Source organism: Chelonia mydas, chromosome 1 (genome assembly GCF_015237465.2).
Source record: "Chelonia mydas isolate rCheMyd1 chromosome 1, rCheMyd1.pri.v2, whole genome shotgun sequence".
NCBI classification, from domain to species: Eukaryota; Metazoa; Chordata; order Testudines; family Cheloniidae; genus Chelonia; species Chelonia mydas.
Window position 1 is genome coordinate 321,654,071 of NC_057849.1, and position 26,850 is coordinate 321,680,920.

Genomic DNA, 26,850 nt, shown 5'->3' on the forward strand with positions numbered 1-26,850 from the left:
CACCTTCTGGGCGCAATGTCACCGCTTTCCCCTCCAGGACATCTCTGTGCTTGTCATCCTAGACTACCTCTTGGAACTTAAGGACTCGGGCCTTGCACTTAGCTCTGTCTGTGTCCATCTTGTGGCCCTCAGCTCCTTCCTCTCCTCAGTGGATGGACACTCGGTGTTCACTCACCCTACCACTACTTGGTTTCTGAAGGGCCTGAAGAACTGCTTCTCACCAGTCCTTACACCTACACCACCCGTGCCCCGGACCTTAATCTTGTGCTGTCTGCCCTCACCAGACCTCCCTTTGAACCTCTGGGCACATGCTCCCTCTCGCACCTATCCATGAAGGTCCTCTCCCTTGTTGTCATCACTTCTGCTCGCAGGCCAGTGAATTTGTGGCCATGATGGCTGATCCTTCATATATGATCTTCCATAAGGACAAAGTCTCCCTGCACCTTCACCCTAAGTTCCTCCCAAAAGTCATCTCTGACTTCCACGTCAACCAGTTGATCCATCTCCTGGTTTTCCATCCTAACCCGCATGCCACTTCCATGGACAGGACGCTGCACTCCCTGGACATCTGACGTGCACTAGCATTCTACTTTGACATGCGCCTTCTGCATCTCCCCACACTTTTCTGTGGCTATTGTGGAACAGTTGATGGGGCAGGCCTTCTCCTCATAGCGCATATCCAAGTGGATCTTTTCATACATCATGAAATGCTATGCATATTCCAACGCTGCACCAGCCGGCAGAATTACGGCCCACTCCACAAGGGCGCATGTGACCACCTCCACCTCCCTGGCGGATGTCCCCATGCACGATATCTGCTGTGCGATGACCTGGCGCTCTGTCCATACCTTTAGCGCACTACGCCATTGACCAGTGGGCAGCCGAAGATGCGACCATGGGACGTGCTGTCCTGCAGCAGGCGATAACTCTCTTGTCCTTGCATCCACCTCCGAGCTGATCACTGTTTTGTACTCATCTGTATTTGGAATACGTACAGGGACCATCACTCGAAGAATAACAGGAGTTACTTTCCTGTAACTGGAGGTTCTTCAAGATGTGTGGTCCCTATCTGTATTCCAGTACCTGCTCACCATCCCTTCTGCTGCAGACAGTTTTTTCAGTGGTAAGATGGTGACTGAGCAGAAGGCAACAAAAGACGCATGTGCGGGTCAGCGGACACTGCTGCTGAAAACTTCCGGCTCCAGCTCATGGCGTGTATGCACACCCACTTTTGGAATATAAATAGGGACCACACATCTTGAAGAACCTCCAGTTACAGGTAAGTAATAGGGATGTAAATACCGTTTAAAAATTTAACCATTTAAACAATTAAAAATATTTCATTTAAACGGTTAACCGATTTAAAGGGCTGGCCAGCTGGCACGGCTGGGGCCAATCCAGCCAGTGCAGCTGGGGCTGCTCAGGCTGTTGTGGCTGGGGCCGCTGTGGGCCAGCCAGAGTGCCCAGGGGTTAACAGTTAAGGTGGGTTAACCAGTGAGACTAATACTTACCGGTTAAGTGGTTAACATTTTACATCCCTAGTAAGTAACCTCCTGTGCTGCTTCATAGCAACCTTCAAACATTTTCTATTTGGGTGGGTGGTTGAGAGGAAGAGACTGAGACTTTTGCACTCCATAGCCTGATAATTAGGGCACTGGCCTGGAACGCAGGAGATCCAGATTCCAGTCTCTTCTCACCTTGATTCAGAGTAGAATACTTCATCCCAGATCACTCTGAATCAGGCGGAGCAGGGACTTGAACCTGAGTCTCCCAGGGCATTGACCTTGGCACCAGGCTATCAGAATATGAGTCTTTCTCAACAAAACATCAAAATACAAATTTTTTTAATCCAGTATATGTCCATGAGATGTTTCAGCATTGACTAAAATGTTTTGACTAGATTTCACTAATGGCTAGATTTGATAGAGACAAGAGTCTATCTATCTATTTTATCTAATCTATCTAAAGTCTTTTACAACAGCATTCACTGTCCACAGATGCTTTAGACAGGGATGAAAAACATCATTCTAACCCTCCTTTTTTAGTTGTCCTTTAACTTAAATAGGTTTTTTGGAGTTGAAAATGTCTGTGCTAGGTCTTACCCCAGGGGTGAATTACTTTTTGGAAGTTTGAGTTAATTTTGCTTCTAGCCCTCAGTCCTGAGACTGAAGCCTAGGTGTGTTGATCCATTATTCACAGGATATTCAGAGAACAAGAATTACAGGTACATTTTTGTTTGTTTTAATTGCAGTGATTTCTGCAGTCAATTCATTTAAAAAAGAAAAAGAGAGAAAAAGAACAAAATAAGAAATAAGATGTCATCCAGTTAATTCCCTGAGATTCCAGATAAGGCAAGTGCTTTGTATTGGGGTGGGAGATTTTTCCTGTTCCAAGAATATCTTTAGCTTCTCATTGTGACTTTTATCTGAGATAAAGCTTACTGGTAGTCTCGCTCTCTAATGATAAAATAGTTCAGTTTTTCCCTCGTGGAGTGCAAGGCTTGTCCATCTCTGTGACTCAGAATAAAACAGACAAGATTATAATAAGGTCCACAAATATATATATTTCCAAAGCTATGGTTTTTGAGGTTAATAATGTTAAGCTAATTTCAGAGGTTTGACAGAAAGAAGCTGAAAAACCTTTGAGCAAGTTTAATGGGGCTTCAGGTCTCCAATAAATTTTAACTATCATAAGCTTGGTTAGTTTCTTCTATTACATATTATATAAATGTCCCTAGTCTCTGTTTTCCAGAAGCTGGGGATGGGCGACAGGGGATGGATCACTTGATGATTTACCTGTTCTGTTCATTCCCTCTGAAGCACCTGGCATTGGCTACTGTTGGAAGACAGGATACTGGGCTAGATGGACCCTTGGTCTGACCCAATATGGCTGTTCTTATGTTGTTATTTAAGTGATTTTTCTGCTTACATACTATGTATACTGGCAGCTGGTGATGGCAGTAGAAATCATAGCCAGTTGCCATGGCAACATTATAAAGTACTGCAATAAATGCAAATACTGTACTGTGATCAGTTGGTGTATTATTCCTGCTATCTTTCTTCATGGAAGAGATTCAGACCTACATTTTTAAACATAAAATGTATTTCTATTTCTAGTCCTTCTTTTGCAGCAGCCCCACATTTCATTCCTTAAAGATGTGTGTCTACAGAGATGCTGTCAAGAGACTAGTAGAATTATATACTTCAAGTAATCCCTGAACTTTCTTTTATTAAATGTATGGAGGAGTATTCCTGTCACTTTCTATTCAATGTTTTTCCTATCAACAGTTATATTGGCCAGGAGAGTCAATAAATTCAGGGGATTTATTCCTCTGGAATCCTTATATGCAGTTGTTCCCAGAAGTGGTGATTCTCAGGCCTGCACCAGAATTTTCTGTCCCCCAAAATTCTTTTTACTTCAGCCAACTCTGTTTTCATTCTGTGTGTACCAAGCCCTTCCACAACTAGGAGAATCAGATGTGTACTTTAGATGTGATCAGGTCGTTCAAATTTTGTTTTCATAAAACAAAAAAATTGGATGCAACTTCAGGATTAGTTGAGGGACATAAGAAGGGGTACAAAGGCATCCATGTCCACTGTTTTCAGATAGATACATTCAGTAACTTGTCAGATCTACAAATTGTTCATACAAGATTGCCCTCCCTCTGTGAGGGCTCACTCATTCAGATACATGGCCATTCCCCATGCAGAACAGTGTTTAGTTCAAATAACTTCGCTGTATGGCTACCTGGTGTTCAGCGCATTCTTATCCATCGCTTTAAAGTAGCTGTGTTGTCTTTGTCTGATAGACTTTTGGACAAAGAGTTCTGGCGTCTTTCTTGCTTTTCCTTTATTAAAACTCTTCATGTGGTGTGGGAAGAAAGAAGAAAAGCAAAAAGTTAGCAAACACAAAAATCATCTCAAACAAAAGCTGTTTATTCTTTTGGTTAAATTTTCCTGGTGTTTTAAATTTCTCTCTCATTTGTAAAGATTGATTTTCCTGCTGCCTACTTCCCAGTTGTAAAGGATCTTGGAGCACCAATTTCCCACAAGAGAGGACAGAAAAATTTACTTACCCATCCATAATTTTTCCTACTCTGAAGTGGGCACCTGGTGCTCCACGAGACCACACGCAGGCTATCACCAAATTTTGCATTACATTCAAGCTGCACGGGAAATACATCAATCCTTCCTTTTTCTCTTTTGGAGCATTTCTATAGAGAGAGAGATTGAGAGCTTGGGATCTGACTTTGCTGTAATTCTTCATTTCCATTTTTTGTGTAATAAACAAGTAAGATAAAAAAATGAAGAGTCCTTGTGGCACCTTAGAGACTAACAAATTTATTTGGGCATAAGCTTTCGTGGGCTAGAACCCACTTCATCAGATGCATGGGATGGAAAATACAGGAGCAGGTATAAATACATGAAAAGATGTGGCTTGCCTTACCAAGTGTGAAGTTAGTCTAACGAGACAATTCAATTGACAGCAGGATACCAAGAGAGGAAAAATAACTTTTGAAGTGGTAATGAGAGTGGCTCGTTTCAGACAGTTGACAAGAAGGTGGGAGTAACAGTAGGGGAAAATTAGGTTTAGGTTTTATAATGACCCAACCACTCCCAGTCTTTATTCAGGCCTGATCTGATGATGTCCAGTTTGCAAATTAATTCCAGTTCTGCAGTTTCATATTGGAGTCTGTTTTTGAAGTTTTTTTGTTGAAGAATTGCCACTTTTAGGTCTGTTGTTGAGTGACTAGGGAGATTGAAGTGTTCTACTGCTTTTTGGATGTTATGATTCCTGATGTCAGATTTGTGTCCATTTATTCTTTTGCGTAGAGATTGTCTGGTTTGGCCAATGTACATGGCAGTGTACATGGCAGAGGGACATTGCTGGCACATGATGGCATATATCACATTGGTAGATGTGCAGGTGAACGAGCCCCTGATGGTGTGGCTGATGTGGTTAGGTCCTATAATGGTGTCCCTTGAATAGATATGCAGACAGAGTTGGCATCGGGGTTTGTAGCAGGGTTTGATTCCTGGGTTGGTGTTTTTGTTGTGTGGTGTGTAGTTACTGGTGCATATTTGCTTCAGGTTGGGTGGCTGTCTGTAAGCGAGGACTGGCCTGTCCCCCAGGGTCTGTGAGAGTGAGGGATCGTCCTTCAGGATACGTTGTAGATCCTTGATGATGCTCTGGAGAGGTTTTAGTTGGGGGCTGTAGGTGATGACTAGTGGCGTTCTGTTACTTTCTTTGTTGGGCCTGTCTTGTGGTAGGTGACTTCTGGGTACCCTTCTGGCTCTGTCAATCTGTTTCTTCACTTCACTAGGTGGGTATTGTAGTTTTAAGAACTATTTTTCCTCCCTTGGTGTCCTGCTGTCAATTGAATTGTCTCGTTAGACTAACCTCACTCTTGGTAAGGCAATTCACATCTTTTCATGTATTTATACCTGCTCCTGTATTTTCCACTCCATGCATCCGATGAAGTGGGTTCTAGCCCACGAAAGCTTATGCCCCAATAAATTGGTTAGTCTCTAAGATGCCACAAGGACTGCTTGTTGTTTTTGCTGATACAGACTAACACGGCTACCACTCTGAAATAAGATAAGTATCCTGCCTGGAGATATCTAATCTGTTGTAATTATATTAATTAGAATTGATAGTTTATTATCTTAGCTTGGGCAGTTGACAGGGGAGTGAAACGGGGTCATTTCTCTGAAGAGCTCCACCTGCTGGCAGAACATACTAAAGATAGGCAGTTTTTTTGTTTTGTTTTTTAAAAAGAGGAGCCTCCAGGCTTTGAAAGTTGAGGAGGAATAATCCAGTTATAATGGATCACAGAGCGCAGGGTGCCCCATGTAGAAAGAAAAAATTAGAATGGGTGAATACATTTTAGCATGTGTGTGTTAGATTCATATTTGGGGTGTTATAAAAGTGCAATAATGTAAATAATCTTTAGTTAGAAATCTTACTGCATTTCCTAGAAAGTTTGATAATGCTGTTTTAAAAAATATTAATTGAAGTTGGTATATATGCTTTTTGCTATAATTTAAAACTTTAGCATTTTGACTCTTTAATGCCAAAGGTGTTTTAAAGTCCACTTAACAAATATAAATAAAACATTTTTAAAAATTAGCATTTCAGTATTTTTATAGTTATAAATAAAATCTCAACAATAACTATTTTTATATTTATTTCATACATCTCAAAGAAGGATACAAGAGTAGCTTTCATAGTATCTGATCATTCAATGAGAGGACATGTAAAGTAACCCTGTTAGTGCTCCTTCATAAACACTGGCACAGCTGAGTACTGTGAAATAATGTAGTAGAGAGAGGACAACATTTAACATTGGTAAAGTATCATAACTAGTTTTTATTGAACTATTTGACAGAAATTCAGGCAGCCAAATGAAGTGTTAGATATAGTCATCAGGTTTATGTGATCTATAGCATGTGTTCAGTTTAAAAAACCCCACAAAACTGGAGAAGTGCTTTCATAGCTAATCACCCAGGTGTTGTCCTTCCTCATCCCCTTCTCAGGCAGCAAATAAATTTAACCTTTCCAGAGATGCCAGTCTTACAGGCTCCATAGACAAAACAGAGCTCTCTAATTTTAAATCAACACTTTATACCTTGTAAGTAAAAGTCTAAATAGCCAGATAAGAAACTATTTCAAGACTTCTCCTTCTATTCTTCCTTGTTCCAACAATTGCTAATATGACATACACAAAGGCCAATAAGAACAACCTATCCCTGAATTCCCAGCTACCAAATATAACAAGGATTATAACAGAAAAAAAATCTCTTCTTAAAATAAATCAAATATATAGTAAGTTGGAAAAGTCTCAAATGAATCTTCATTTTGTTAGACTATTTCTCCAGAAATATCTGCTTTTTCAAATTCTAAAAGTATGGATTACTTTTGGGCCTTTGGAGGAACATTCTTGATATTCCTTGGTGTTTACTTCAAGATGAGTAATGAAAAGTTAGAGTCCTATTTCTGAGATAACTCACAGTTCTCTCTTAAGTACTATCAATATCTGGTGCAGAAATAGAACAGTAGCTCCTTGTTACTAAATCACTGTAGATTCATTGTAACTTTAGCATCTTGTACAGTTCTCTCCCTCAGAGAGAGGGTTTAATGAGTAATGTGTTGCTAAATTTTATAGTGCCAGAACCCTGCCCTCCACTCCTGACCTCACAGCTTCCCCTGATCCTTCTCTCCCCCACCCACCCTTTCCACTTTTCTGCCCACTTCATACATGCCCTGCCCCCCTTTCTCTCTTCCTCTTCTCTCCTATCACCTTCCCCAAACACACTTTCCCTTTGCACCCAACACTCTGCTCTATTTGCCACTTTGCGTAGGTGTCTGGTGAAAATATTCTATGGTGGTGGTGGGTGGGGGGAAAGGAGAATTGAATATATTCTACCTGGATATTATTGCCATACTCTCTGAAACATTATCCAATGGAGAATCTCATGGCTGAAGTTAGTTAGTATAGTTTCTAAAGTCATATCATCCAATATGATGATTCCAAACATTCAAAAATATGCCCTTGTTACCTGATTCGCTGTTTTCAGGTATGCCAACCAAATGCAAGTTCATGATTGTGCATTTGTTTTCTAGCTCATCAGTCTTAATGTTGAACTGTTTACAGTCCTTGACCACGGTATCCAAAATGGCCTCATGTCCAGAAGATGAAGTTTCAAGGTTTGTGACATGGAGCTTTACACTGTGAATTCTTTTTAAAAATGGATTAGAGCTTTTTGTCAACCTCCAGCTGGGCTTGAATGCTATCTGTTCATTTATGTAATAAATCCAGGCTTTTGGAGATGGTAGATTTCAGGTCCATTAGTTGACCTTGTAGTAAGATTGATGGTGATTGGGCTGAGAATGTTTTTGTGAGACCAAATTCAGTTTTCTTTCAATCAAAAATAGCAGTACAGAGATGAATGATGCTAACAAAAAAAAGGAATAAAAGGAATAAAAATTAATCCAATTCCTTGAGAGAAATATTTAGAAACACAATTGCTATATGTAGAGCCTTGCAAATCTGCAGATATCTGCTTTATGTCCGCAGACCATGTTTGAAGATCATGGATTGGATGCAGATACAAATTTTATATCCATGCAGGACTCTAGCTATATGACTTATGCATGCATTTTTCCTTCCCCTGTTTCTATTCTCTCCCATTCAAATCTTTATTTTTTTAAAATTGTTAATTCCTGCCGAAAGCTTAGCAAAAAAGATGCTGAAATGTATTCAAAATTGTCTTTCTAAATCTTAGAATTTACTCAGAATGTAATAACGCTTCTTCCGTTTGTTTCTGGAGGAGGTGTAGGGGGGGATAAATTTGATACTCATGCAAGTTTTAATATTGCTTAGAGCAAAGGCATAGCAGCTGCTGTGCAGGCTGCCCCATATTGTCAATTAAACTTATTTCTGACCAACTGTACCTTGCTATTCCAAATGCTGTATTTTTCCAAACAGACTGTATATTGTGCATAAAAGTGGAGGGGTATGTGTTGTGATATGGATATATGTAGTACTGAGATAAATCCACCTAAATAATTTTCTGTTATGATCACGCAGCAGTATTTGAATTTAGATTTCCAGAGTTGAAAAGTTAACATGTTACACCAATGTATTTTCCTGTCCTCAACTGTTGTGGTTTTAATGGAGAGACACTGATAATTTAAGTGAGATCTTTCAGAGAGGTGGGATTTGCAATATATGTGAAAATAAGTGTAGATAGTTATGGCTGGTGATGGAAGGCTCAGATCAACCTTACCTATAGCAATTCAATATATTACTGATCTCTTTTTCTGCAAATAAGATTTTCTGTATATTTGTAAGTATAAATACAACCGTCCCCCCACAACATCAAGCTATTTGAGAGAGAGAGTAAAAAAAGATTAACAGATAGGTACCTAAATGTCCTCTTTTTCTTACATAGATAGCTGGTGACAACCAAAATGTGAAAATCTGACAAAACTCTGAGCTTCAAAATACTAATTGTAATTATTCTAATTATCGTATATGAAATGTATTCTAAATAGCTAAACCAAGAAGACATCTCACTTGTAGGATACCTCTGATCTTCAGAAGCCAGAACAGTGATCAGAATACAAAATGTCTTTAACAATTCACTGTTTCAAAAACATATGTGGTAAAAATCTGTGTGTTTCCATTGATTGATTCCATTGCATATTTTGAGCAAAGGCTAGCTAAGAAGCTTAGTATTTTCTTCCTATTTACTACTACTTGCTCCTTCCATATGAGGTGATTTTCTACATTACTGATAGAAATTAGATATGAAAAAAGCCTGTGGAGTCATCTAGTTTATTGGATGGATTGCTCCCTGCAATATGTTCTTGAAACTTCTTTGTTGCTGTCACAGAGGTGACTTGGTATAACTTGTCCACATTGGTCATCTTTGAGGAATATTCTTTCTTGATTCCAAGTACTTCATACTCTAAAAGCATATGTACAGTTTTTCATATACTGGTTAGGAATTTGTAATATTTTTATATGGCAAATTATTCCTGATATTGTAAACCTTTTATGAGCCGTTTCAGTGTAATGGTCTACCTTCACATGAAAGCTATATCTCGTCTTGCCAGCTTTACCTACTTACATTTTTGGAAATACCTGGGGCATTACCAGATAATATAAAGAATAACTGTGGGAAAATAAATGAGATGTATTTCACTAAAATTCGAAAGATGGATTTTGTGGCGCAACCCTCAATTAGCATCCTGACCAAGCTTCTCAGTAAATGTACTTTCTTTTCATTTTCAGGCCAGAGCCTCAACAGAAAGCTCCATCTGCACCACCACCTCCACCTCCGCCCCCACCTCCACCTCTGCCAGAGCCAGCACCACCAGAACCAGAGGAGGAGATTCTGGGATCTGATGATGAGGAGCAAGAAGACCCTGCAGATTATTGCAAAGGTTTGTGTAATTAAGCACTATATAAAATGTTGAATGTTAAATAGTAAACATCTCTATAGCCCTTGACAACTTTGGTCCTCAGGAGCCACTTGAACAGTCTTCTTTTAAAGTGAAGTTTATGCTTTTGTGTGGTAGACAGAGTTTTCTTAGTGCTGGTCCTAGACTATGGAGTTCACTCCTGCGAGAATCAAGGGTATGTCTACACTAGAGAGACTATTCAGGCATTGCTATGTCGCTGTAGCTATGCTGGCATAACCCTGTAGTATAGATGCTGCCTATGTTGTCGGTGTAGGAACCAACCTGAATTACACCTCCCTGAATAATGGTAGCTGTAAGTCGATGGAAGCATTCTTCTGTTGACATAGCTTCATCTTACAGGGGGTTAGTTTGGCATAACTGTGTCGGGCAGGGAGTGCTTTTTTTCCCCACACACCTGACCAATGTAATTATGTTGATCTAATTTTTAAGTGTAGACCAAGCCTAAAAATGGCCAGAAAAGTCACCATTTTCTGTCTATGCAATGCTTATCACTTTTATTTACTTTACTTTTCCCTAGGCAAAGGAATGGAGAGAACATTTTTGGACCAACATTAGCCACATTATTTTTTAACTCTGCAAGGCTTTCAAGTACTTTGATGACTGGGATGATGTAATAACCTATACTTAGAATAGAATTTATTTATCTGATTCTTCCCTCTAACTTATCTGCACCATCCTGAGACTCTCGTTCACTCACTGGAAATCTTCTGATCCTGTCCTTGTACACTATATGGAAACTTTGCTCAGGCCGTTCTTATTCTGCTATTCTGCCTGATTTACGGTGAGCATGGGCTAATTAGATCCCATCAGCTAGTCTAATTGCCCCAACTTCTGCTGGGAGTCTTGGCACCATATCTTGGGGTCATTTTTGCTCTAAGTCCCTCGCCACATCACTGGGAATCTGGTAAAGTACAAAACATTATTTTAGTGGAGAATGCAGATAAACGTAAATAAGCCTTCATGAAACTCTTCAGCTATTCACTGTGGTAACCAAATTGATTGTATTGTGTACTCAAGACAAGTGAAAGAGAAGTAAATATTGAGCAAAAAACGTTAATGTGAACCAGGAGCAACCAAAAAAGTGCAGATCTATTGCCCCATGAGAACTCCTGTTCCTAGTGTTATGCATGTTACATCACATAGGCGCATAATTTTGTCAAAGCATTCCATACACCAAAAAATTTCTAAAAAATATTCTTTGAAGTTGGATAAGGCCAGAGTAAAATCTTGTAATTGTTGAAGATGTGTTTTGGTTGCTGTCAATCTTTCTCTAATTCTACCAGTTGTACAGTAAAATTATGAAGTTTTATTTAAAAAACCCAAACCAGTTTTTGTGTAGGTTACTAATTGCTACACCAATTACTCTTACAAAAATATTCCAAATACCAGGCTTTTCATGAGATGGGATGGAGGGGTTCTTTAAGCTTTTTCTTTTACCAATTTTATTTCACTTCAAACCTTAATGCTCTACATCTTGATGACCACCATTCCTGTTTAGAAGAACTGGATGCTATTCCCTATGAAACTGTCACTACTATCTCCAAATCAGCCAGAAGGACTACAGCAAAGCAACAGAATTCATACACCCTTCTCCTAAGGGCCGAGTGGAGTGACTTGCCAGTTTGTTCATCTGCTTCCAGTCAAGCAAAAGAGCACCAAGTTCAATCCTTGATCTGATCATACATCTGGTAACTTACTGTGCTGTCAGTAGACTGCCAGCCCATCCAGTTATAGGCTTAAAAAACATAAGAATGGCCATGCTGGGTCAGATGAATGGTCCATCTAGCCCAGAATCCTGTCTTCTGGTAGTAGCTGGTGCCAGATGCTTCAGAGGGAATGAACAGAACAGGGCAATAAATGAGTGATCCATCCCCTGTCTTCCAGTCCCAGCATCTGGTAGTCAGAGGTTTGGGGACACTTAGAACATGGGGTTGCATCCCTGTCCATTGTGGCTAATAGCCATTGATGGACCTATCCTCCATGAACTTATCTAATTATTTTTTGAAAACCAGTTTTAGCCTTCACAACAACCTGTGGCAACAAGTTCCATAGATAGAATGTGCGTTGTTTGAAGAAGTACTACCTTACGTTTGTTTTAAGCCTGCTGCCTATTAATTTCATTAGGTGATCCTTGATTCTTGTGTTGTGTAAAGGAGTAAATAACACTTCCTTATTCACTTTCTCCACATCATTCATGATTTTAAATACCTCTATCATATCCCCCCTTAATTGTCTGTCTTCTACACTGAACAGTCTCAGTCTTTTTTAATCTCTCCTCATATGGAAGATGTTCCATACTCCTAATAATTTTTGTTGCCCTTCTCTGTACTTTTTTCAATTCTAATATATATATTTTTAAGATGGGGCAACCAGAACTGCACACAGTCTCCAAGTTGTGGGTGTACCATGGATTTATATAGTGGCATTATGATATTTTGTGTCTTGTTATCTATCTTTCCTAATGGATCCTAACATTCTGTTAGCTGTTTTGACTGCTGCTGCACATTGAGCAGATGTTTTCAGAGAACTATCCACAATGATTACAAGATCTCTTTCTTTAATGGTAACAGCTAATTTAGTCCCCATCATTTTGTATATATAGTCGGGACTATGTTTTCCAGTGCACATTACTTTGTATTTGTCAGCATTGAATTTCATCTGCCATTTTGTTGCCAAGTCAGCCATTTTTGTGAGATCCCTTTGTAACTCTTTGCAGTCAGCTTTGGACTTAACTGTCTTGAGTAATTTTGTATTGTCTGCAAGCTTTGCTACCTCACTGTTTATCCTTTTTCCCATATCATTGATGAATATGTTGAGGAGCATTGGTTCCATAAAGATCCTTGGGGATCCTACTATTTACTTCTCTCCACTGTAAAATCTGACCATTTATTCCTACCTTCCCCCCTGTCTTTTAACCATTTACTAATCTGTGAGAGGACCCTTCCCTCTTAACCCATGACTACTTATTTTACTTAAGAGCCCTTGGTGATGGGACTTTGTCAAAGACCTTTTGAAAGTCCAGGTACACTATATGCACTGGATCACCCTTGTCCACGTGCTTGTTGACTCCGTCAAAGAAAGGTAATAGATTGGTGAGGCATGATTTCCCTTTACAAAAGCCATGTTGACTCTTCCCCAACATGTTGTGTTCATGTGCTTTATAATTTATTCTTTATTATAGTTTCAACCATTTGCCTGGCACTAAAGTTAGCCTTACTTTCCTGTAATTGCCAGGATTGTCTGTGAAGTTATTTTTAAAAAACAGTGTTATATTAGCTATCCTCTAGTCAGTTGGTACAGAAGCTGATTGAAGTGATAGGTTACATACCTCAGATAGGAGCACTGCAATTTCGTATTTGAGTTCCTTCAGAACTCTTGGATGAATTCCATCTGGTCCTGGTGACTTATAACTCTTTACTTTTTTCAGTTTGTTCCAAAACCTCCTCTACTGACATCTCAATCTGGGAAAGTTCCTCAGATTTGTCACCTAAAAAAAAATGGCTCAGGTTTGGGAATCTCCCTCACATCCTCTGCAGTGAAGACCAATGCAAAGACTTAATTTAGCTTCTTCACAACAGACTTGTCTTCCCTGAGTGCCCTTTTAGCACCTAGGTCATCCAGTTGAAATCCCCCATTATTATTAGGTTTTCTGTTTTTGTAGCCTCTCTAATCTTCCCGAGCATTTCATAATCACCATCACCATCCTGGTCAAGTGGTCAGTAGTATATGCCTACTGCTATCTTCATTATTCAAGCATGGAATTTCTATCCATAGAGATTCTGTGGTACAGTTTGATTCATTTAAGATTTTTACTATATTTGACTTTATGCTTTCTTTCACATGCTGTGCCACCCTCTCACCAGCATGACCTATTCTATCATTCCTATATAGTTTGTACCTTGGTATTACCATGCCCCATTGATTATTATTGTTCCACTGAGTTTCTGTGATCACTATTATATTCAATATCTTCACAGAATACTAGGAACTCCTGTTCACCCATCTCAGTATTTAGACTTCTAGCGTTTGTATTCAAGCACTTAATAGAATTTAAATGTACCTACATTAAATGTGCTGTACTTAAAATTCTTTTCAAGGATATTTGACTTCCACAATGTTTGCTTACTTCATGGTGGTATAGCCTGATAACTGTAAACCTATAGATGACCTACTTATTTGCCCCATTATCTATTCACAATGGCATATGAATGTGCAAATCTTCGCTTGCTATTTTAATTTCTGGCTACAAAATACATGTATCTTTTCACATGCTGTCTTAGATTGAGTTCTCATTTTTGATGTCTCCTTTCCATGTTATTAGCTTTCTTTTTCAGGTAACCTCATATTTTAGCTAGCATTTTATTGACTTTTGTTTTATAATAAGAAAAAGTATATTTTAACAGCATGTCATGACAATGCAGCCATGTCAATACATATACATCATACAATATTTGATCCTGTGCTAATACAGTTCCTAACCATTAAAAACCTACTCTAAGTTAAAGCAGTATTGCAAGATGTGGGAAATAATCTAAATTTAATCTAATAATGGTGTTATTCTGAGTTCACCGTGATGGAAATAAATTCTTCGTTAATGCCAAAAAAGGGAGAGGGAGAGTTAAATGGAAAAAATAATGTAATTAAACCAGTTTGGGCATAAATAAATTATATAAAAAGAAAAAGTTTGTTCTAAATATTAATCTGTATATCAAATCGTGTGGTTCCAAAACATATCTAATATCTTTAGGGCTTGATCCTACTCCTAGTGAAGTAATTGGGATCCTTTCCATTTTCTTGTTGGGAGTTTAGTTTTATCTATATCTGCTGGGAAAATAAATGTTTTCTTATCAGAATAACTGTACTTACAAAGAAAGTTTCCCTTGGTTGAATGATTTGATATAAATGTTAGTCCTGGAAAATGCTAATTTTACCTCTGTTGAGCTGCATTTGGCTTCCTTTGGGATCACGTTTTCGGTACATAGATTTTCACAAATAGGAAGGAAAAAGAATACCGGATTTCTTTCTAGATAGCATAAGTGAACTATCTTATTCCTAGAAGATGAGTGTATTTAACTCATTTCTTCAATTAACTGCTTCAGCATCCTGTTTTTCAAACAGTCTTATAGCTTAAATGTGTAAGAGATTTGATATCTCCATTTCTGAATATTCACTTAGACTCTAAATTTATCCAGTAAGAGAGTTGAGACTGCTCAAAAGTAGTAAAGGAACTTGACCTTTGAGAACAAATTGAAATACAAAAATTACACTGTATTTTTGGAGAAATAGCTAACAATCATCAGATGCCACAACAAAAAAGCATTATAAAAATTGACTATACCTGTGATTCCATATCCAAGAGTCACAGGCCTAGGCTAATATGTCATTGTGGTTCATAATTTTTCATGCAAGCGTGTACCTTAGTGGACTATAATTTTAAAGTTCCTATTTCCTAGCATGGAAAAAGTTTAAGATTTCTTAGCTATTGTACAAAACCAGTATTTGTAGGTGTCAAAAATTATACTAATCTATGGGATTCTGAACCTTCAGATGGCGTAAAATCTTGAGCCTATTTTAGATACTGTGGAAGCAGCCATTAAAATCAGGTCATATCTGAAGTGCAGGGAAAAGAAAATATGAGTAATCAAAACACTGTTTGTTATTGAAAACTTATCTTGCAAAACTATAATATCTGTCCCTGATGATGACTTTTCTGATAACTATAATATCAGACATAAGTGAGTGAGCTCCAGGTTTTGTAGTTTTAATTTTTTTTAACAGTATTTCATAGAAACAAAGTGATCTTGTGTCCTGGCCCAAAATTCCTTCCTGACATAGTAAGTCAGTTTAATCTGAAACATTGTATTAGTCTCTGTTTCCAGTTTTCTTTCCAAAATGTCATAATCTATCTGGGGAAGCTAGATCACATAAGCTCCTAAATATCTAGTTAAGACAAAAGTCTTCCAGTAGTCAGCTACCAGTCGATATTTTGTGACCTGTGGAAATAAATCAGTAGGGTTGTTTGTCTCAGCCACACATTTAAAATGGATTAGACATTGTATTAAGACTTCTTACAGGTGTTCCTGAAAGATTAAAGGCTCTTTCCACATCCTTAAGGCAGCTTCCATGGCCTACTTAGTTTTGGAACTCTGATTTTGTGGAATGACATTGAGGGTAGCAAGGGCTTTGGTCCCAAATGTTTGGTTCAGTGATGATGGTGCTTACCTGGCTCCAATAGATCCAGATTTCCCAAAAGTTTTGGACCAGCTGACTGAGTGCCAGCACCCCGACAATGTGGCTCAGTCACACCAATATCTTAGAAGTATTAGTTATAAGTAGGGCTCCGTGTTTGTCATGGGGAGGTCGCGGAAGTCACGGATTCTGTGACTTTCTGCGACCTTCCTGACTTCTGCAGCAGCCAGTGGGGCTGACCCCAGAACCTCCCAAGCAGCTGGCCCTGGGACCAGCTGCTCAGACAGCCCTGGAGACACCCACACCAGCCGCTGCTGGAACGGCTCTGCAGCCAACCACTTGGGCAGCCCTGCAGCCAGCCACACCAACCGCTGCTAGAGTGGCCCAGGGCCAGCCGTACCGGCTGCTGCTCTGGCGGCCCTGGGTAGCTGGCCCTGGGGATCGCCCAAGCAGCGGCTAGTGCGGCTGGCCCCGGAGACCACCTGAGCAGAAGTCCCGGAGACAGTGGGAGCAGCCGCAGCTTGGTGGCTTCTGGCAGCAGTCCCAGGGCAACTGGAGCAGCGGTGGGGCCTCTGGGGCTCCCTACCTTGCAGCTGGTGCCTTGGGCCCCAGGGCTCACTCCCCCACACAAGAGTCAGTCAGGGGTATTTATCGTGTAAACCATGGACAGGTCACGGGCCGTGATTTTTTGTTTCTTGACGGTGACCTGTCCATGACTTTTGCTAAAAATACCCGTGATTAAATCGTAGCCTTAGTTATAAGTAACTTTTATTTTAGTGTGTTGGGACTGAATTGCAGGGGACACCACCTTTATAACACCTTATGTAGAACCTAACTGAGTGGACTGGGTGTTGTGACATGGAGCCCTATAGAAATACATTTCTCTTTCGTTCTCCACTCAGTCTGTGTTTGGAGATTGAGGAGGCTATGTCTCTGCACAGGGAATCCAGCATGGAGAAAGTAATTTTGCTGAGGAACCTCAAAGTCTGCTGCTGCTTCGAGTGATTGCTCGTGTGTTCCACAATAGGTGTGCATGCTTGCCACATGCACCGGTGCTGGAAGTTTTTCCCCTAGCAGTACCCGTAGGTGGGGAGCGCCCCCCGTGACCCCTGGAGTGGCGTCTGCCTGGCACAGTATAAGGGGAGCTGCGTGCTCCCCCCACCCTCAGTTCCTTCTTGCCGCCAAAGAAGGTGTGTCGGAACTACTCTGCTTCAGCTTTGCTGTAGCTCGTTCCCAGAACTGTTCATTCGTTCAGTGTTAGTACCTGTAGTTAGTTTAGTTTAGTTAGTCAGTGAGCCCAGGCCGGTGCATGCCCCGCGCCCCGGGGTTTAAGTCGTCCGGCTCTTGTAGGCATTCTATGCCAAGAAGTGACCCGCATGCAGACTGTTTGCGCTGTTTGGGAGAAATCCACGTCAACGAAAGGTGCAAGATTTGCAAGTTGTTTACGCCTTGGAGGGACATTAGGCTCCGGGCCATCCTGATGGAGTCGGCGCTGACCCCAACTCCATCACGCCACTCTGAACCAGTACCTGGCACCACAGCATCGGTAGGCGAACCTCCGGTGCCATTGACCAGTGGGCACCGCTCCCCGTCCACGGGGCACACCAAGAGGGCCAGAAAGACTCCCTCTTTGCAGTGGCACCGAGGGAAGTCTGGGACAGAGGCTAGGCCCATGTCGGACAGTCCTCGATCCCCACCAGGCCCCAGGCCTCCGATTCACATTGAGCAGAGTAGCCCGGCTCCTTCAGAACAGGCCTCTCTGGATGTCTGGGTGCTGTCCACGGCTGAAGCCCTCTAGGCGGCCCAGAACGTTATGTCCATGGTGGTGCCTGGAGCGCAACTGATGTCGGCCCCACGCTCCAGAGGCAAGCAGTCGCTGGAATCTCCGCGGTTGCCTCCGGCCCAGTACCAGTCTCAGTCAAGGGAACGTTCCCGACGCCGGTCACTACCCAGCAACCATTTGGGGCAGAGTCCATGTGGATCACCCTCAATGCCGACCAGACTGTCTGGCTGGGTTCCGTCCATCCGGGACTCTTGGCACCTCTCGTCCTCAAGGAGTGAATATCGACGGGACCGCAGCAGGCGTCGCCAACGGTTCTCATCTCGGAGGGGGTACCGCAGTCGGTCACGGCACGGTCGTCGATGCCATTCCCGAGCGTCGTGGCCGGCCCAGTGGTACCGGTGGGCACCTTGGCCTCCGGCACAGCCCCTGGTGGGAGCTCGCTCGGTGGCCGGAGCTTCGGAAGCACCATCGGCCTCCCTCTCCAGACCCCCGAGAAAGGAGTCGGCGGGACGTACGTCCTCGGCACCTACCAGGTGGTAGACTCTCAGGTGCCGGACGATACCCAGAGTAGCGCACCGGCCTGCTCGCCCCCCCCCGGAGGAGGCGGTTGCTGCCCCACCCGCCTCTGCCCTGCAGAAGGACTTCAGGGCACATGAAGAACTCTTAAAAAGGGTGGCAGCAAGCCTCCACCTCCAGGCAGAGGAGATGGAGGAGCCCTCAGACTCCCTGTTTAACGTGCTGTCCCAGTTGGCACTGTGTAGAGTGGCCTTGCCCCTCCATGAAGGGGTGGCTAAGATTTCAAATGCCCCGTGTCAAACACCGGCCTCGTTGGTCCCCATCTCTAAGAACGTGGAACGCAAGTACTTTGTACCCACTAAGGGGCATGAGTATGTGTATACCCACCCGGCGCCCAACTCCCTGGTGGTCGAGTTGGTCAATCACAGGGAATGGCAGGGTCAGCCAGTCCCGACCCCAAAGAACAAAGACTCTCGGATACTGGACTCTTTTGGAAGGAAAATGTATTTATCTTCGAGCTTCCTGTTATGAGTGGCAAACCATCAGGCTCTCCTGGGCCGGTATGAATTCAATCTCTGGGGCTCCCTGCCCAAGTTTGAGGACTCTCTCCAGGAGCGCGATAGGAAGGAGTTCAAGGCGGTAATGGAGGAAGGGGCAGTGGCCGCTAGGACATCCCTTCAGGCAGCCTCAGATGCTGGGGACACGGCTGCACGATCCATGGCCTCTGCGGTGTCCGTGAGCCGGCCGTCATGGCTCCTGCTTTCTGGGCTGTCCAGTGAGGCGCAGTCTTCCATGCAGGATCTCCTGTTTGACGGGAAGGCCCTGTTTGCGGTGGAAACAGATACAGGGCTGCATGGCATGAAGGACTCCTGTACGACCCTACAGACTCTGGGCCTCTATGTCCCGGCTCCAGCAAAACCTAAGTTCAAGCCTCAGCAGACTCCTGCCCAGGCCATCCTCTCGAAGTATGAGGCCACCCATAAGAGGCAGCGGGACTATAAGAGACTCCCTCAGAGGTAGACTTGGCCTGCCCCTCAACCTGGGTCCTCCAAGGGCAAGCAGGCAGGGAAAAGGCGCTTTTGACGGGACGCTTGGGGGCACCCTGCCAGTCCTCATCAGGGATCCACCCCCAATAAAGCTCCCCTTCTCCAACCGGTTGTGTGCTTTCCTCCTGGAATGGTCGTGGCTAACCTTAGACCCATGGGTCCTCAACACCATCTCCCGGGGTTACACCCTCCGGTTTACTTCCTTCCTGCCCAACCACCCCTCTCCCCCGTCCCTCGGCTCGAGCAGGAGGTGGGGCGGCTCCTAGGACTAGGAGCAATAGAGGCAGTGCCCGAGGAGTTCATGGACAAGGGGTATTACTCCCGTTATTTCCTTATCCCAAAGGCCAAAGGGGGGCTCAGGCCCATCCTGGACCTGTGAGGTCTGAACCAGTACATGGTAAACTCAAGTTCCGCATGGTTTCCCTAGCCTCTATCATCCCTTCCCTGGGTCCCAGGGACTGGTACGCTGCCCTCGATCTACAGCATGCATACTTCCACGTCCACATATTCGAGGGGCACAGGCGCTTCCTCTGTTTCGTGGTGGGATGGAATCACTACCAATTCACGGGCCTCCCATTTGGTCTGTCCACTGCCCCCAGGGTGTTTACAAAATGCATGTCGGTGGTAGCGGCCTACCTCAGACGGCGGGGGGTCCAGATATTTCCCTAACTGGACGATTGGCTTGTCAAGGGCACCTCCCAGTCGCAGGTGAGGGATCACATCGTGCTCCTCCTGTCCACGAGCACTGCCTTGGGCCTATTGGTAAACAACACCAAGTCCATGTTAGTCCCGGCCCAATGCATAGAGTTTATTGGGGCGCTCCTGGATGCAGCGCCAGCCAGGGCCTCTCTCCCGCCAGACAGATTCGAGACCCTGAAAGGTTTCATCGACTCGGTCACAAGATTCCAGGTGACAACAGCCAGGGTTTGCCTGCAGCTCTTGGGTCACATGTCAGCGTGCATGTATGTGGTCCGTCACTCCAGACTCAGGATGAGGCCCCTCCAGCTCTGGTTGGCCATGAAGTTTTCCCAGGCCATGGACAGGATGGACAAGGTCCTCACCATGCCAGACTCTGTGATCACGTCCCTACGGTGGTGTTCCGCCCCAAACAACATGCTCCAAGGGGTCCCGTTCAGGGACAGGGCCCCGTCGTTGGAGCTCGTGTCCGATGCGTCGGACCTGGGTTGGGGGGCCCATGTGGGGAACTTTCAGACCCAAGGCCTGTGGTCAGCTCAAGACCTGGCCCTACATATAAACGTCAAGGAGCTCAGGGTGGTGCAGCTGGCGTGTATGGCCTTCCGCTCACACCTGGAGGGCAAGGTAGTCTGGGTCCTCAGGGACAACACAGCCTCGATGTTCTATATCAACAGGCAAGGCAGGGCCTGATCCTATGCCACAAAGCCCTCAGGCTGTGGGACTTCTGTATAGCCCATGACATACACCTGAAGGCCTTCCACCTACCGGACACCCGGAATGAGAGGGCAGATCGCTTGGGCAGGGACTTTTCCTCACAACATGACTGGTCCCTCCACCCCGAAGTGGCTCACCGGCTCTTCTGAAGGTGGGGAACTCCCCAGGTGGACCTATTCGCGACTCAGCAGAACCAGTGATGCCCCCGGCTCTGCTCCGGAGGGGCGCTATCTCCAATGCCTTTATCCTGTCCTGGTCAGGCCAGCTTCTCTATGCCTATGCCTTTCCCCTGGTCCCTCTAATCAGCAGGGTCTTGGAGAAGATAAAGACGGACATGGCCCGGCTCCTCCTGATTGCCCCGGCGTGGCCTAGGCAGCATTGGTACGGGACCCTCATGGGCCTGGCGGTAGCTCCGCTGTGGCCATGGCATTTGCCGCTCTGCCTGTACCTGCTCTCTCAGGACCAGGGCCGCCTCCTCCATCCCAACCTAGCGGCTCTTCACCTCACAGCGTGGCTGCTCAGTGGGTAGGTGGAGAGGAAAGGATGTGCTCAGAACAGGTTCAGCACATCCTCCTCGAAAGTAGAAGGCCCTTCACTCGCCACGCTTATTTGGCAAAGTGGTCCCGATTTTCTAGGTGGGCGGCAGACCAGAGTGTCTCCCCTTTGGCCACCCTGATGCAGCTTATCCTTGATTACCTCCTCCACCTAAGGGCCCAGGGCATGGCGCCCTCATCAGTCAAGGTGCACCTGGCAGCCATATCAGCCATCCATCCGCTGGTGCAAGGGCACATGGTATTTTCCCATGCTATGACTGGCCGGTTCCTTAAGGGTTTGGACCGTCTTTTTCTGTATTCTAGACCCCCAGTCCAGCAGTGGGACCTAAACCTGGTGTTGGCTCGTCTCACGGGGGCCCCGTTTGAACCACTGGCCAGGTGCTCCTCGTCTCACCTCTCATGGAAGGTGGCCTTCCTGGTTGCAGTCACGTCGGCCAGGCGAGTCTTGGAGCTCATGGCCCCGAGCTCCGAGCTGCCGTACACGGTCTTTTATAAGGACGAGGTCCAACTTTGCCCACACCCAACGTTCCTCCCAAAGGTGGTCTCCTCCTACCACATGGGTCAGGACATTTTTCTACTGGTCCTCTGCCCCAAGCCTCACGTGTCCAGTGAGGAGTGCCGTCTCCACACGCTCAATGTGCGGCAGGCTCTGGCTTTCTACCTCGAGCAGACCAGGCTGTTCAGAAAGTCCTCACAACAGTTCATCGCCTCGGCTGAGCACACGAGGGGCCAGCTGATTTCCACTCAGCGGCTTTCCAATCAGATCACTTCGTGCATCCGTTCCTGTTATGAGCTGGTGGGTGTCTCCCCGCCACCCATTGTGAGGGCACACTTGACTCGGGCGCAGGCCTCGTCGGCTGCCTTCATGGCCCACGTCCCCATCCAGGACATTTGTAGGGCCACCATGTGGTCTTGGTTCACATGTTCACCTCGCACTATGCAATCGTCCCCCAAACCAGGGATGACGCCGGGTTCGGCAGGGCTGTCCTCCGTCCTGGGAACTTGTGAACTCCTACCCACCTCCAATAGATGTAGTTTGGAATCACCTATTGTGGAATACACATGAGCAATCTCTCGAAGAAGAAAAGACATTTACCTTTTCCATAACTGGTGTTCTTTGAGATGTGTTGCTCATGCCTATTCCACATCCCACCCTCCTTCCCCTCTGTCACAGTTGTCCAGCAAGAAGGAACTGAGGATGGGGGGAGCATGAAGCTACCTTATACCGCGCCAGGCAGGCGCCACTCCAGGGACCGCAGGGAGCGCTCCTCCCCTGCGGCTACTGCTAGGGGAAAAACGTCCAGCACTGGTGCACGTGGCAATCACACACACCTGTTGTGGAATAGACATGAGCAACACATCTCGAAGAACACCAGTTCCGGAAAAGGTAACTGTCTGTTTTGCTTATATTGATTCCTAACTTGTTTGTAAGTAATTTTATTAGTGTGAGAGTATGTCTGGAGTGGCTCACAACTGTGAGTGCCTGCTTTAAGGCAGACTGTCAGAAAACAAGGGCAGACACCCCTAACTAGTGCTATATTTTATAATTAGATTTCATCACACCAGTAAAAAATGTGAACTCCTGGATCACTATATCAGTCTTACCATAGAGTCACAGAAAGTCCCCTTAGACTGTCTAGCCTGTCTTGCAATAATGGCCACGTAAAACAAAAATCACACCACATCAGGTTTCTCTCAATCCCAGGAGACCAGTCACTTACCCCAGATCAATTGGTACTCTGGATCTTACACCAAAGACAATGCTGGCAGCCAATTCTATAATAAACTAAGGGTTTATTAGTTAAGAAAAAAGAATGAGAGTTATTGAGAGATTAAAGTAGGTAAAATATGTGTACAGGTGAGTCACCGTTTGTAACTCCAGATGGTGGCCGTGATGTAATAAATTGCCAGTTCCCCAAAAGTCTTTCAAGGTACCCAGATTGTCTTTGGGATCTCCAGTTTGCATCTGGCACACTTCCCTGTAAAAATCCAAACAGTTCAGAGATAAAGGATCTTTCTTGGAATCCATTCTTATATCTTCTTCTGTCAGAAGACAAGCTGACAGTGTCTCTACCCACATGGGCTTTTCCTTTGATGACAATGGGTGAGGAATGCACTTTGAATCTCTGACCTCAGGTCATCACCACAGTGGCCATTTGCTTTGGAATTAGCACATTTTCTGATAAAGTCCTTCATTAACATTCCCCAAGACTTCTTTGATGTCTGATGAGTTATGTAGTTATGGGGTATACATAATGTAAATGTTTGCTATTACATTATAACAGGAACAGAAAAGTGAAAACAATGCATGTAACCTCCCATTAGTTTTATGAAGTTTAAACACCCAAAACAGTAATCGCTTTGATCTATAATAATACACAAGTGAATTGACCTGAATAGTCTCTGACATGACCTGGTCTGCCAGCATCACATATTCACCTTTTGCTACCTTTTCTGTTTCTGTTAACGTTCCCATACCTTATATTAAGGGGGAGGAATATACAAATTGAAACTTACCATGTTCCATTAGTGTGTCTCTTCTTCTCTTAACTCCATCCTCAAAACCATCTGAGGCTCCTCAGTAAGTTTTAAGTGAAATGTTACCATACTTTTCCAGTAAATCAACCTTGATCTGAAATCCCAAGGTGGGGCTGCTTTGGGGACTGAGGAGGTAATTCCACTTCCATAAACATTAAACACTTGAACCTCTGTTAGTTGTGCCAACAAATGTGCGTAGTCAGTGCCTAATTGATTTTATTGTTAATGCATCTACTAAGAACTTTAATTGGGTCTCTAGCTCATTTCACATTGGCCAGCAAACATTTCTCAGGTGGTAATGATTTTTTCAGTCTCTAGGCTAGGATTGATTTGAACTAGCAACCTAAAGTGAAACAGTGCAGTTATCAACCTGACAAGCCTTATTGTACTCCTAGGCAATCAGTATAGAATTGGGGCTGATTATCTTCTCTGATTAAATAACACAAGAGGCAGAAAAACATTTCTAAAAGTATCTACTGATGGAAATTAAAGAAGTAGACAAAGAAAATATGAAAGTATCTAAAAGTGCCCACATAATTCATAGAATACCATGACTAGTGTACTTTTTCCTAATATATATGTATAGTTAAGTTAGGCCTCTTACATTTTTCAGTGAGGTCATGGTCACTAGTTGATGTAATATCATTAAAGGGGGGAACTTCTTTTGTGTGCAAGAAATGGATTTAATTAGACCAGGCACTGTTCCCTGAAGACTTGATTCAAAGCCCAGTGAAATCAGTGGAAAGACTCCCCTTGACTTCAGTGGGTTTTAGATCAGGCCTGTTTTAAATGTCCACTTGTCTAGAAATGTAATTAAATCTCAAAATTCCAATTACCTGATTTGTGAAGGCATATGTGAACCACGATGCTGCTGTTCTCCTATTTCTGAAAAACCTTAAACATTTGGAGATTACTCTCAAGAGACTACAATCAGTTAGAATACTTTGTCTCTCTGATTTTCTAGTTTCTCCTCCAGAGATGTCTCCCATTCATTCGGTTTACAAAGGGGCTAATTCCCTACACAGCCGTGGAATTCATCAGCTACGATTACCAATACATTCAAGAGACATTGAGGAATAATGATCTCTCTGGTTTTCTCTCTCTCTCTCTCTTTCATATGCTTGCGTTCAGCAGTTTCATCAGAAACATCATTATTTTCTGTGGAGAACTGAAAAGCACAACAGAGCTTTTATTATGATCTGAGCAGTACTACTTATACACTGAATATTTACAAATCCTGGTGTTTTTTCCACCCAAAAGTACACAATTTCATTAAACCCCCACTGTGATGGAGTGCCCCACTCACTGCTATGCTGGCACCTCCTTCTGGCTGTTCTTGGGATTAGCTCAGGAGATTGACACCCCTTCCAGGGGTCGCACACTGTCACTCCGTCTCTCCATCTGGTCTGTAGCCCCTCTCTCGCTCCAGGGATTGCAGTATCCTTTTTGTGACTCGGCCCTTTGGCCTGGTAACTCAGCATTACCCCCTTCCAGAGTGTAGGCTTTCAGAGTCTCTGTCACTCCTGCAGTTACCCAGGCAGTTCACTGTCCCGCTGGTGCCACTTTCCCAGTGGCAGGAAGGAGAATCCGGGCCCACTCTCTATTCCAGGTTCCAGCCCAGGAACCCTACAACATGCAGCCAAGGTCTGTTCAGTTGCCAACCTTGCTGCTTGTACCCTTTTCTGCTTCCTATCCCCCAGGAAGTCAGCCTCTCTACTACCTCCCCCCTGGGAGCAAATGTGGGCTACTTGTCTCTGTAGCCCCCAAACACACCCCCTTCTCCCAGGAAGTGACTGCGGACTACCTTCCTGCTCTCAGCTCCCTGGCTTTATGGAAACCCCATCTGTACCTGCACAGATGAGCTTCCCCTAATTAGGGCTTTCCTCTCAGACTTCAGCCTAATAGGTTATTTGGCCATCTGACCTCCATTAACCCCTTCTGGGCGAGCGTGGGGTGAACACCCCTATCACGCCTCCTAATTCTGTATGTACGTTTATTTATAATTCTTTTACCTAGTGCTTTGTAAATAATCTTTTTTTGCGCTATGAAGCGTTGAAATACATCCCACTAATCACGGCAAAGGAGACACCAATATTCAAAATGCCTTTTTCCTAGTACTGGTGTTACCTGGTGCTTCAGAACTGCAAATTAGCACCCCAGTGCTTCAAACATGAACAGGAATAACTTTGCGTATGTGGGTGATGTCACTGACTACTCTCATGAGTAAAGTTACCCTTGTGCAAGTCTGCAGGACTGGGGCCCAGGGCAAGAGAAAAACGTGCTGTGGAAAATGCACACAGAGAAGCAGAGCATTTGGAATTCTATTACAGTAATAGTTTTGAGGGTGATGTAGTGGTAAAATAAATTTTGATATGAAACTGGCACTATTCTAATAATGTGATCCTTTACTAAAAGAGAACAGTCCTGACTTGAATGACACTCTGGCAGTTTATCTGTCCATGAGACACACCTATTGGTGCCTCAGAAGGGCCAAAATACTGTGTACCACATATCTTATTGTTATACCAATAAAATAAAAACCAGCAGGATCTTATTAAAGGGGAAAAGGCAAAATGCCACATTTATTGTGAATACAGAAAGAATCATAGTAAGCAGTTATAGCTATAACATTCCCTTCAATTTCATATTTATTCGCACATTCATTCATACACACACACACACACACACACACACACACAGGTTCTGCAAGGTCGTTATCATAGTTACCAGCCGTAGAGTTGCTCATGCCAAGCCATTGGCCAGGTGGCCTGGATATGAGGAGGGAGCAGGGCCTTGTCAGATGCTCATCTGATGCTCCTGGAAG

At 43.8% G+C, this 26,850-nt stretch overlaps 1 protein-coding gene across 17 annotated transcripts in view; it reads left to right on the forward strand.

Annotated features, from left to right (window-relative positions):
- SRPK2 (SRSF protein kinase 2) overlaps positions 1 to 26,850 on the forward strand; it is a 311,814-nt gene that overhangs the window by 167,024 nt on the left and 117,940 nt on the right. For 8 of the 17 annotated variants that reach the window (XM_043551885.1, XM_043551812.1, XM_043551834.1 and 5 more), the window contains 2 exons: positions 7,624 to 7,707; positions 9,800 to 9,951. In XM_043551885.1, the coding sequence (XP_043407820.1) occupies positions 7,624 to 7,707; positions 9,800 to 9,951 (236 nt within the window). Of the gene's footprint in view, positions 1 to 2,245; positions 2,352 to 5,843; positions 5,876 to 7,623; positions 7,708 to 9,799; positions 9,952 to 26,850 lie in introns of those variants that run through there. The other 9 variants (XM_043551822.1, XM_043551872.1, XM_037889171.2 and 6 more) reach the window with 4 other exon arrangements.